At 35.4% G+C, this 12,561-nt stretch overlaps 1 protein-coding gene across 1 annotated transcript in view; it reads right to left on the reverse strand.

The window, feature by feature from the left end:
* Positions 1 to 12,561, reverse strand: part of LOC148110174 (erythroid membrane-associated protein-like) — a 71,707-nt gene that overhangs the window by 11,636 nt on the left and 47,510 nt on the right. The window contains exons 2-3 of the mRNA XM_087862473.1: positions 10,013 to 10,033; positions 5,468 to 5,488 (exon numbers count right to left, since the gene is read on the reverse strand). Of these exons, the coding sequence (XP_087718599.1) occupies positions 5,468 to 5,488; positions 10,013 to 10,033 (42 nt within the window). The remainder of the gene's footprint in view (positions 1 to 5,467; positions 5,489 to 10,012; positions 10,034 to 12,561) is intronic.

The following is a 12,561-nucleotide window of genomic DNA, read 5'->3' on the forward strand; positions in this document are numbered from 1 at the left end:
AGCCTTAAAAGATCAAATATTGGTGTTGATAATTTGGCTGGCATATAAATATAAATTAGCATTAATTATTTTATTATTTAATTACATAGAATTTAGAAATTAGAAAAAATAGGTGCCGATCAAAAATTCAGAAATTGATTTATATTTTTAAAATAATAGCAGATAAAATCATAAAGGAATATCTGATCATTTGACATTTAAAAATTAAATCATCTAATGAACCAAGGAAATATTTTTAAAAAGATGTCACCATGTTACTATTTTAAAATGCAAATTGGTTATAAAACTTATAATTTATAATGTTATGAAAGAACAACATTGTTTCAACTGATAACTAATAATATATATAGGGAGGAATTTAAAATAATTTAAAAGAATTGATAGTTTATGATGTGAAAATCAATTGCTAATATAATTTTCATAGATCGAAGGTATTTTTCTATGATACCTTCCCTTCTAAAATATAAAGAAATACCACTTACCTTTCTCTGTAATTAAGACTTCTGTGTAAAAACAAAATATTGAATAAAGAATTCAACAAAGTATGTGTGGAAGAATTTCTAGAGAAGCAGACTCTACTCAAATCTTTCAAGCTCTGCCTTGGTAAAAGATTAGTCAAGTAGGAGAAAATAAGAGATAGAGAAGAGAGACAAGGAAGCAGTCATGTGTACATCATCTCAAATGGATGATTTCTAAGAAATCCCAAAGTATCATGAAATGTGCCCATAATTCCATCATCTACAGTTTACTTTCTTCAAGAACTAAGTCAGTCCATGCAGATCCATCTGATGATTGTGAGGAGCTGATCTGAGGAACCTCCCCAAAGCTCATCCGGATTGCCCATGGAGTCTGAGCTGCAAGGGACTGGGACAGGATCACTGAACCTTTGGAACTGGGAGGCATCCAGAGTCTGGAATAACCTGAAACAGCCAGTCAGGCTTCATTGCTCATCCCAAGAAATTAAAATTCTAATGTTTAGTAGTTCTTAATATGTTACTAAATCATTAATTAAAATTTGATAGAGCAGCATTCTTTATGGTATGGCTCCTGGCACAGCGACATTGAATTTCTAACGTGAAACCTTGTTAGAAATGCCAATACTTCAGCCCAACTCAGAAATATTGAATAAGAAAATTCTGCCTGTGTGCCAGCAATACGTGCCTTCCATATGATTCTGATGCATGCTTGGGTTTAAGAACATTTGCTCTACCTGGTCCTTAGAAAGTACTTAATAAACAGAATTGTACAGTGTTTCTGCCCTAGATCTCTGAAGCTGACAAAACACAGCTACTCCTCAAGGATGTGGCTAGAACAGTGCTCACATGTAAAAAACAGTTCACTAGGTTTTACTTAAATTCTCCTCCAGGTCTCTCTATTTTCACAGGGATAAGGTTAGTTCTGTGGGAACTTTCCAAGCATGCACAATTGTTGCCATCTTCTCTTTTTGGTCCATGTCTCTTCAGGCACAACTTACATCTGTGACCTTATCCTCTAAACGTAAGCACGTGTTTCTCTGAGTTAGAAGTAAACAAATTCGGGGGACCTGGGGTACCTCAGTTGGTTAAGCATCTGCCTTCAGCTCAGGTCATGATCCTGGAACTCATTCAGGCTCCCTACTCAATGGGGAGTCTGCTTCTCCCTCTCTCTCTGCCCTTCCCCCACTCCCTCTCTCACACTCTCCCTATAAAATAAATAAATAAATCCTTTAAAAAATAGCCAAATATTGATATTGGTAAATTGGTTGGCATCTTATCATATACAGTTTATTTATTTTTAGTTTTTTTTTAAGATTTTATTTATTTATTCGACAGAGATAGAGACAGCCAGCGAGAGAGGGAACACAAGCAGGGGGAGTGGGAGAGGAAGAAGCAGGCTCATAGCGGAGGAGCCTGATGTGGGGCTAGATCCCATAAGGCTGGGATCACGCCCTGAGCCAAAGGCAGACGCTTAACCGCTGTGCAACCCAGGCACCCCTGTCATATACAATTTAAATGATAATTAATTATCATTTAATAATAAAGAATTTAGGAATTAGAAGAAAACCAAGAGTAAGATCAAAGTTCAGGGGTATTCATTTGTATTTTAAAAGTAATGGTAGAAAAAATCATAGAGGACTATCTGAGTACTTTATTGGGCCTTTAAATATTAAAATATCTAGGGGTGCCTGGGTGGCTCAGTCAGTTAATGTTTCAGACTCTTGGGTTTTGCTCAGGTTATGATCTCAGAGACACGTGCTCCAGCTCCTCATTGGGCTCCATGCTCAGTGTGGAGTCTACTTGTCCTTATCCTTCTGCTCCTCCCCCCACTCATGCTCTCTCTCTTTCTAAAATAAATAAATAAAATATTTTTTAAAAAGTTAAAACATCTAATAACAGAGGAAATAACTGAACAAAGATGCTAGAGTGTGACTATTTTAAAATGCAAATTGGTTATACAACCCATAATTTGTAGTATTACAAAAGGACAGGATTGTTTCAAATGATAACTAATTATATATAGAAAGAGAATTTAAAAGTTTTGATAGTTTATGATGTGGAAATCAATTGCTAATATAATTTTCATAGATCAAGTACATTTTTCTATGATAACTTCCACTCTAAATAATATAAACAAATACCACTTACCTTTCTCTGTAGTTAAGACTTCCGTGTAAAAACAAAATATTGAATAAATAGTTAAGAGAGTGTGTGTGGAAGATTTTCTAGAGAAGGAGACTTTACTCAAATATTTCACACTCTGACTTGTAAAATATCAGCCAACTAGGTGAAAATAAGACATAGAGAAGAGAGACAAGGAAATAGGCATTGTGTACATCATCTCAAATAGATGATTTCTAAGAGATTACAGAGTAATCATGAAATATGTCCATAACTCCATCATCTACAGTCTCCTTTCTTCAAGAGCTAAGTCAGACCCTACAGATCCATCTGATGATTGTTTGGAGCTCATCACAGGTTATTCCCCAAAGTTCATGCAGGTTACCCATGGGGTCTGAGCTGCAAGAGACTGGGACAAGATCACTGAGCCTTTGGAAAAGGGACCCATCCAGAGTCAGGAATAACCTGAAACAGCCAATCAGGCTTCATTGTTCATTCCAAGAAGAAATTTAGGGCCTTGAAAGACATAATTTTTCCCTGGACACTTGATAAGGGGCATAATCTGATGATAATACAAATACCAATTCATACCTTGGAAACTAGTATGAAGCAGGTTATGAAAGATTTTTAAAAATTGGGGGAGTCAGAGTAGGGGAGAAAGAATCCTCCACACATAAGTAAGTTTCAAAAGGCAGGAAAAAAAAGTTTCTTCAAGTGGATTTTACACAAGCTTCCTTTCCTCAGTTCCAAATGAAGTGGTTTAGCAAGTATAACATACATGCAAACTAACAAAGAAAAAGTGAGAATAGCTAACATTAGTAGAGATTTTGATGGTGGACCAGGTTGTGCTTTGCATTGAAGTATAGCACCATGTGCCTTTTCAGGATTTTTGGTGGATTTATTGTAGAATTTCATTTAGTACTTTGCCCAGGTATTAACCAGGTTTTCATCTCTGTAGAAAGAAAGCAATATTTGCAAACTTCAAGGAATTATAGACATAATGATCCAGCAGAACTGTTGGACACTTGAATCACCTAATTAAGATAAAAGGGAAGGAAATGCATGATTCCAAAACACAAATCTCAAAAACACAGGACGTTGAGTGAAAAGATCCATCCACAAAAAAGCACATACTGTCAAATTCCATTTATATGAAATTCGACAACAGGCAAAGCTAGTCTGTAGTGACAGAAGAGACCAGAGGCTGCCTGAGCTGGTGAGGGTGGGGGTTGGGGAGTGACTGCAAAGGGTTGCAAGGGACCTCTCCAGGATGCTGGCAATGCTCGTGTCTTCACTTAGGGGCCGGTTACACAGGTGTGTACAACTGTCAGAGCTCCTCGACCTGTATGCTAAGATCTGTGCATTTTATAGTAAACAAAATATACTTCAATTAAAAACAATTTCTCACTGCAAAAAAAAAAAAACAAATTGGCATTTATTTCCTTATATATTTCCTTATATATTTACAGACTTTTTTTCTCTTAAATCTTTCCTTCAAAAAAATACCTGACCTTTATTTTGTGATCAAGCCATGATGCTGTGAAAATTGGACAGCTATATGCAAAAGAATGAAACTTGACCACTCTCTCACGCCATACACAAAGATAATCTCCAAATGGATGAAAGACCTCGATGTGAGACAGGAATCCACCAAAATCCTAGAGGAAAACATAGGCAGCAATCTCTACGACATTGGCCAAAGCAAGCCTTTTCATGACACATCTCAAAGGCAAGAGAAACAAAAGAAAAAATGAACTTGTGGGACTTCATCAAGATAAAAAGCTTCTGCACAGCCAAGGAAACAGTCAAAAAAACTAAGAGGCAGCCCACAGAATGGGAGAAGATATTTGCAAATGACATTACAGATAAAAGACTTGTATCCAAGATCTACAAAGAACTTCTCAAACTCAATACACGTGAAACAAATAATCAAATCAATAAATGGGCAGAAGATATGAATAGACACTTTTCCAATGAAGACATACAAATGGCTAACAGACACATGAAAAAATGTTCAAAATCATTAGGCATCAGGGAAATCAAAATCAAAACCACCTTGAGATACTATCTTAAACCTGTTAGAATGGCAAAAATTGACAAGGCAAGAAACAACAATTGTTGGAGAGGATGTGGAGAAAGGGGATCCCTCCTACATTGTTGGTGGGAGTGCAAGTTGGTACAGCCACTTTGGAAAACAGGGTGGAGGTCCCTTAAAAAGTTAAAAATTGAGCTACCCTATGATCCAGCAATTGCACTACTGGGTATTTACCCCAATGATACAGATGTAGTGAAGAGAAGGGCCATATGCACCCCAATGTTCATAGCAGCATTGTCCACAATAGCTAAATTGTGGAAGGAGCCAAGATGCCCTTCAACATATGACTGGATTAAGATGTGGTCCATATATACAATGGAATATTACTCAGCCATCGGAAAGAACGATTACACAACATTTGTAGCAACATGGACGGGACTGGAGGAGATTATGCTAAGTGAAATAAGTCAAGCAGAGAAAGAGAATTATCATATGGTTTCACTCATTTATGGAACATGAGAAATAGGAAGATCGGTAGGAGAAGGAAGGGAAGAATGAAGGGGGTAAACAGAAGGGGGAATGAACCATTAGAGACTGTGGACTCTGGGAAAGAAACTGAGGGCTTCAGAGGGGAGGGGGTGGGGGATTGGGATAGAATGGTGATGGGTATTAAGGAGGGCACATATTGCATGGTGCACTGGGTGTTATATGCAAGTAATGAATCATGGAACATTGCATCAAGAACTGGGAATGTACTGTATGTGACTAATATAACAAAATAAATATTATTTTAGAAAAAAAGCCATTAAACACAGGGAAGTAATGGATGACTTACCGTAGTCTTCCTGAAGTTTACCTTTAAAAAGAAACACACAAAGAAGTTAGAGAGTGAAACTAAAAATTCTGACAGTTCATTGTTCTGTGAAGGGAACTTATAATAGTTGTGAGTAGGAAACTATATATTTTGTGTGTGACCCAAGTGTTGTGCACCTGTATAACAAATAAATAGAAGTTTCAACCACATAGAGATTCTTAACAGACTTTTAAGAACCCATACATGATTCACAGAGCTCTGAGACATGACCTTCCACCACTGCCCAGGGAGATATTCATTCTCTGGAGCACAGCGTGGTTTGCTGGGTGAGTATTTAGTAGTTATGATTTGCCCTACAGTAACATATACACAAAGGACAATACTGTAGCAAGTATTAGCCATATTCTCTTAAATGATTTCAAACTGCTGAATAATAATCTCTCTGACATTATTAGTTACAGATATGGTAATTGGAGGAGGTCACTCAAAGAGAATGAGTGTGAAGTGTATATCTCCAAAATCATATATCTATGCTGAGGAGAGTGCAAATTGTTAATATATTAAACCCACATTCATCCAGCAAGAATTTTATTATTTTCATTGAAGCAAAATTGACATGATGTGTTTTATTAGCCTCAGGTGTACAACACAGTTATTCAATATTTATATATTTTATGAAATAATCAGTAAAATGAGTCTCATTGTTATGTATCACCATACAAAATTGATACGGTACTATTGATTATATTCTCTATGTTGTACATTACATACACATCTTATTTATTTTGTAAATGGAAGATTGCACCTTTTAACCCCTTTACCAATTTCATCTATTCCCCCAGCCACATCCCCTATAACAACCATTCTTCTCTGTATCTATAGTTTCTGTTCTATTTTTTTCGTTAGTTAGTTTTGAATTTTAGATTTCACATGTAAGTGAAATCACATGATATTTGGTTTCCTTCATCTGATTTGGTTTTGTTCATCTGATTTATTTCACTTAGTGTAGTACTATTTAGGTACACCCATGTTCTCTCAAATGCCAAGATTTGTATATACATATTATATATAATCTTATATATATGATATTGTATATAATCTTATATATATATATATAATCTATAAATATATAGTTTATATATAAGAGGATCTCTCTCTATATATATATATCTTCTTTATCCATTATGTCATTATCTGTCTTTGGACATTTTTGTTACTTCTGTATCTTGGCTATGTAAATAATGTTCTGATAAATATAGGACAATGTATGCCTCTTTGCAGCTGTGTTTTTACCTTCTTCTGATAAATACCTAGTACTAGAATTATGGCATAATACGGTAATACCATTTTTATTTTTTTGAGGAACCTTAAACTTTTTTCAATAATGGCTACAACAATTTGTACTCCGATGAATATTTCACAGTGTTCCCTTTCCACACCTTTGTCAACATTTCCTGTCTTTTGATAATAACCATTGTGAGAGGTATTTTTCATCTGTGTGTTTAGATGCTATAACACTTACTCTTTCTTTTGGGGAAGATTTTGGCATATTCATCAAGGTGATCCCTCCCAATTCCCAACCTATTTATATCCTTTCATGGGGTATGAGTACTGAGTGACTCACTTAGGAACTCCTCCCTCCCCATGATTTTCCTGAGGTCCATAGAGCCTAGCCCAAAGTCTCAGGCAAGTCCATTTCTGGGCAGCTCCAGACCAAGATTCTTCACCATGCCTTACTTTTGGCTCAGAGGAGTATATCCAAAGACTTGAGATTCAGAACATTATAAGATGAAGTCAATATAAGAGATTACTTATGACATTAGGGATTCTATGAAAATTAGGTGTTGTGTGATCTTTAAAAGCTAGACCAGGGAAGAAAACAGATCTCCTGTTCTCTTTTCCCTTATAATCTAGAAAAATAAGGATCACAACAAACAAAGAAAAAATCATAAATAAATATCATGTTTTCCACCCCACAGGTACGGTGGGCTGACCACACTTAGCTCTGCACTGATCAGGCTGTTGACTTTCTGTAAAGAAGGACACATTGCCCTGACCAGTCACATGTGCAGAGCACCATGCAAAACAATAATGAGGGGATGCATGGCTATGTGGTCCCATAGACTACTCAATGAGGGTTCACCAGGTTCCCCCAGGGAAAGCAATGTTAATTAGGAAATGATCACAGAAATGAAATATTTCAGGAGTAGAGAAAAACAGGTGCAAATACATAGAGATCAAATTATTATAAAAATATTCTCCTAAGTAACAAGGTCAAGAGTTAAAAAAATAAAATCAAAACAAAACAAACAAAAAACAAGGATTCAGTATATCAAAGGTTCTGCACATTATATCTTAACAATTAAACATATCACAGAAAACAAATGTAAAGCCTTAAAAGAGCCAAATATTGGGATGCCTGGGTGGCTCAGCCATTTAAGAGACCAGCTCTCAGCTTTTACTCAGGTCATGATCTAGAGATCATGAGATAAGGCTCCATGACTGGCTCTGTGCCCAGCACTCTAACCCTTTTACCATTCTCTCTTTCACACCCTTTCTCTAAAATAAATAAATAAATAAATAAATAAATAAATAAATAAATAAATTTTTAAAAATAGCCAAATATTGATATTGATAAATTTGGTTGCCATCTTATCATATAAAATTCTAATGATAATTAGTTGTCATTATTATTATTTTATTGAGCCTTTAAATATTAAAACCTCTAGGGGTGCCTGGGTGGCTCAGTCAATTAATGTTTCAGAATCTTGGTTTTGGCTCAGGTTATAATCTCAGAGTCGGGTTCCAGCCCCTCATTGGCTCCATACTCAGTGTAGAGTCTACTTGTCCTTGTTCCTCTGCTCCTCCTCCACTCATGTTCTCTCTCTAAAATAAATAAATAAAATCTTTTTCAAAAAACTAAAGTATCTAATAACAGAGGACATGATTAAACAAAGATGTTACAGTGTGATTATTTTAAAATGGAAACTGGCTATACAATCTATAATTTATAATGTTACAAAATGAGAATATTGTCTCAACTGATAACTAACCATATATAGGGAAATCATTTAAAAGAATTGATAGTTTATGATGTGGAAATCAATTGCTAATAAAATTTTCATAGATCAAATATATTTCTCTATGATAACTTCCTTCTAAAATATAATCAATATCGCTTACCTTTCTGTGTAAAGAATTATATGTAAAACAAAATATAGGGGCGCCTGGGTGGCACAGCAGTTAAGCATCTGCCTTCGGCTCAGGGCGTGATCCCGGCGTTATGGGATCGAGCCCCACATCAGGCTCTTCCGCTATGAGCCTGCTTCTTTCTTTCCCACTCCCTCTGCTTGTGTTCCCTCTCTCGCTGGCTGTCTCTATCTCTGTCGAATAAATAAATAAAATCTTAAAATATATATATATAATAAATAATTCAAAAAGGATATATGGAACAATTTCTAGAGAAACAGATACTACTTAAATGTTTCAAGATCTGACTCGTTAAAATATTAGCAAAATAGGTGAAAATAAAAGATAGAGATGAGAGATAAGGAAGCACGCATTGTGTATGTCATCTCAAATGGGTGATTTCTAAGAGATTCCACAGCATCATGAAATATGCCCATAATTCCATCATCTATACTCTCCTTTCTTCAAGAACTAAATTAGTCCATGCAGGTCCATCTGTTGATTATGTGGATCTCATCATGATATTAACCAAATTTCATCCATATTACACAGGGAGCCTGAGCTTCAAGAATTTGGGACAGAGTCAGTTAGCCTTTGGAAGGGGGAGGCATCCAGGGTCAGGGATAACCTGAAACAGTGAGTCAGGCTTCATTACTCATCCTAACAAGAAATCCTTGGCATTGAAAGACATCATTTTTCCCTGGACACTTTACAAAGGGCATAATAGGATGACAACGAACACCAACTCATACCTTGGAAACTGGTATACAGCACATGATGATTTTTTTTTTTTAATTTGAACGGGTCAGAGTAGGTGAGAAAGAATCCTCCAGACATGATGAAGTTTTAAAAATGCACAGGAGGAAAAAGGTTCTCCAAGTGCATTTTACACAATTGTCCTTTCCTCAGTTCCAATGGAAGTGGGCTACCAAGTAAAACTACATGCAGACTAACAAACAATGAGTAAGAATAGCTAACATTAGAAGAGATTTTGATGGTGGACCAGGCTGTGCTGTGCACTGAAATGTAGCACTCTGTGCCTTTTCAGGATTTCTGGAGGATTTATTGCAGACCTTCATTTAATACTTTGCCCATGAATTAACCAGGTTCTACTCTCTGTAGAATGAAAACAATATTTGCAAACTTCAAGGAATTATAGACATAATGATCCAACGGAGCTCATGGACACTTGAACAATCTAATTAGGACATGTAAAGAATTGCACAATTCCAAATCCTAAATTGGCATTTATTTCCTTATATCTTTATAGACCTTTTTTTTCTCTTAAATCTTTCCTTCACAGATTCCTGATTTTTTATATTGTGATCACAATATAACACAGATCCATTAAACACAGAGAAGTAATGGATGACTTACCATGTTCTTCCTCGAGTTTACCTTTAAGAAGAAATAGACAAGTAAGTTAGAGAATGAAAACTAAAAAATTCTGACAATTCATTGCTCTGTGAAGGGAGCTTACAACAGATGTAAGTTGGAAATTATTTCTTGTGTGTGAGCCAAGTGTTGTGCAGCTGGAAAACAAATGTGTAGAAGTTTCACACACATAGAGATTCTTGACATGCTTTTGAGGACCATGATTCATAGAGCTCTGAGACATGATCTTCCAACACTGCCCAGGGAGATATTCATTCTCTGGAGCACAGTGTGACTTGTTGTGTGAGTACTTAGTAGTTCTGAGCTGCCCTGCATTAAAATATCCCCAAGGAACAACACTGTAACAAGTCTTAACCATATACTCTTAAATGATTTTGAAACACTGAATAATAATCTCTCTGACATTAATTACAGATATGATAATTGGAGCTCATTCAAAGAGAATAAGCGAACAAAGTGTTAATATCTTAAACCCTCATTCACCCAGCAAGAATTTTATTTTTTTCACTGAAGAATAATTTACATGATATATTGTATTATCTTCAGGTGTACAACATAGAGACTCAATATTTATATTTTTTATGAAATCATCACCAAATAAGTCTAGTAATTTTCTGTCACCATACAAAGTTGATACAGTACTATTGATTATATTCTCTATGCAGTATATTATATACACATGTCTCATTTATTTTGTAACTGGAAGATTGTACCTTTTAATACTCTTTACCTATTTCATCTATTCCCCAACCACATACCCACTAACAACTATCAGTTTGTTCTCTGTATCTATAAAGAGTTTCTGTTTTGTTTTGTTTGTTTTGAATTTTAGACTCCACATGTAATTGAAATCATATGGTATTTGGCTTTCTTCATCTTACTTATTTTACTTAGCATAGTAACCTCAAGATATACCCATTTTGTGTCAGACAGCAAGATCTCATTCTTTTTTATGGCTAAGTAATATTTAATTATATATATCTGTATATATTTCATTATATATATGTATATATATGAGTGTGTATATAGATAGATATTTACATACATATATATGATACACATATGCTTGTATATATATACGTATATGTATATATATACGTATATGTATATTATATATATATATATACACACACACATACATTGAATATTTATGTTACTTCCATATTTGGTTATGTAAGTAGTGGTGTGATAAACATAGGAAAGCATATGCCTTTTGATTTAGTGTTTTCAGTTTCTTCAGATAAGTATCTGGTACTGGAATGACTGCATAATATGGTAATTCTATTTTTATTTTTTTGAGGAACTTCCAAACTATTCTCAATAATGGCTGCACCAATATATATTCCCAGCAACAGTTCACAGTGATCCCTTTCCACATCTTCGGTAACATTTGTTATATCCTGTCTTTTTGATGATAACCATTATGATAGGTGTGAGATGATATCTTATTGTGGTTTTGATAGATATTCCCCTAATGGTTAGTGATATCTAACATCTTTTCCTGTGATCTGTAAGTCTTTTTTAAAAATGTCTAATCTGGGGGCACCTGGGTGGCACAGCAGTTAAGCGTCTGCCTTCCGCTCAGGGTGTGATCCCGGCTTTATGGGATCGAGCCCCACATCAGGCTCCTCCGCTGTGAGCCTGCTTCTTCCTCTCCCACTCCCCCTGCTTGTGTTCCCTCTCTCACTGGCTGTCTCTATCTCTGTCAAATAAATAAATAAAATCTTTAAAAAAAATAAAAATGTCTAATCTGGTTCTGCCCATTTTTTAATTGAGTTGTTTGAATTTTTGACATTGAATTGTATGATTTGGTTAATCCTTTATTAAATGTGTCATATGTAAATATCTATTCCCATTCAGTGGGTTGCCTTTTCATTTTGTCAATGGTTTCCTTTACTGAGCAAAAGCTTTTTCGTTTGAGGTAGTCCTATTAGTTAATTTTTGCTTTCCTTGTCCTTGCCTTATTTAACAGATTCATGTAAATATTGCTAAGACTGTCAAAGAACTTACTGCCTATGTCTCTTCTAAGAATTTTATGGTTTAGATCTTACATTTAACAAATTTTATTCTTTTGCAAGTATTCGTTTAGTTTTCTCAACACCATTTATTGAAAGAACATTTTCCCTGTTGTATATTGTTGCCCCTCTTGTCATAGAATAATTCACCATATAAGTGTGGAGTTGTTTGTAGGCTTTCCATCCTGTTGTACTGATCTATTTATGTGTCTACTTTTGTCCCAGTAAAACATTGTTTTGATTACTATAGCTATATGTTATACTATGAAATCCAGTTAGTGTGATACTTCCAGCTTTTTCTTCCTTATCAAGATTGTCTGCTTCTGAGCTAAGATGGCAGCATTGTAAGAGGACCCTAGGCTCCTCTCATTCCTCAAACACAACTAGATAACAATGAAAGTATTCTGGATCCCTGGTAAGTCAACCTGAGGAAGACAGAACAACTCCACAATTAGAGGAAGAGAAGAGGCCACATTGGGTAGGTAAGAAGTGCAGAGACATAGTTTGGGGGAGAAA

The sequence above is a fragment of the Ursus americanus genome, chromosome 5 (genome assembly GCF_024610735.1).
Source record: "Ursus americanus isolate L20-20 chromosome 5, mUrsAme1.1.p, whole genome shotgun sequence".
NCBI lineage: Eukaryota > Metazoa > Chordata > Mammalia > Carnivora > Ursidae > Ursus > Ursus americanus.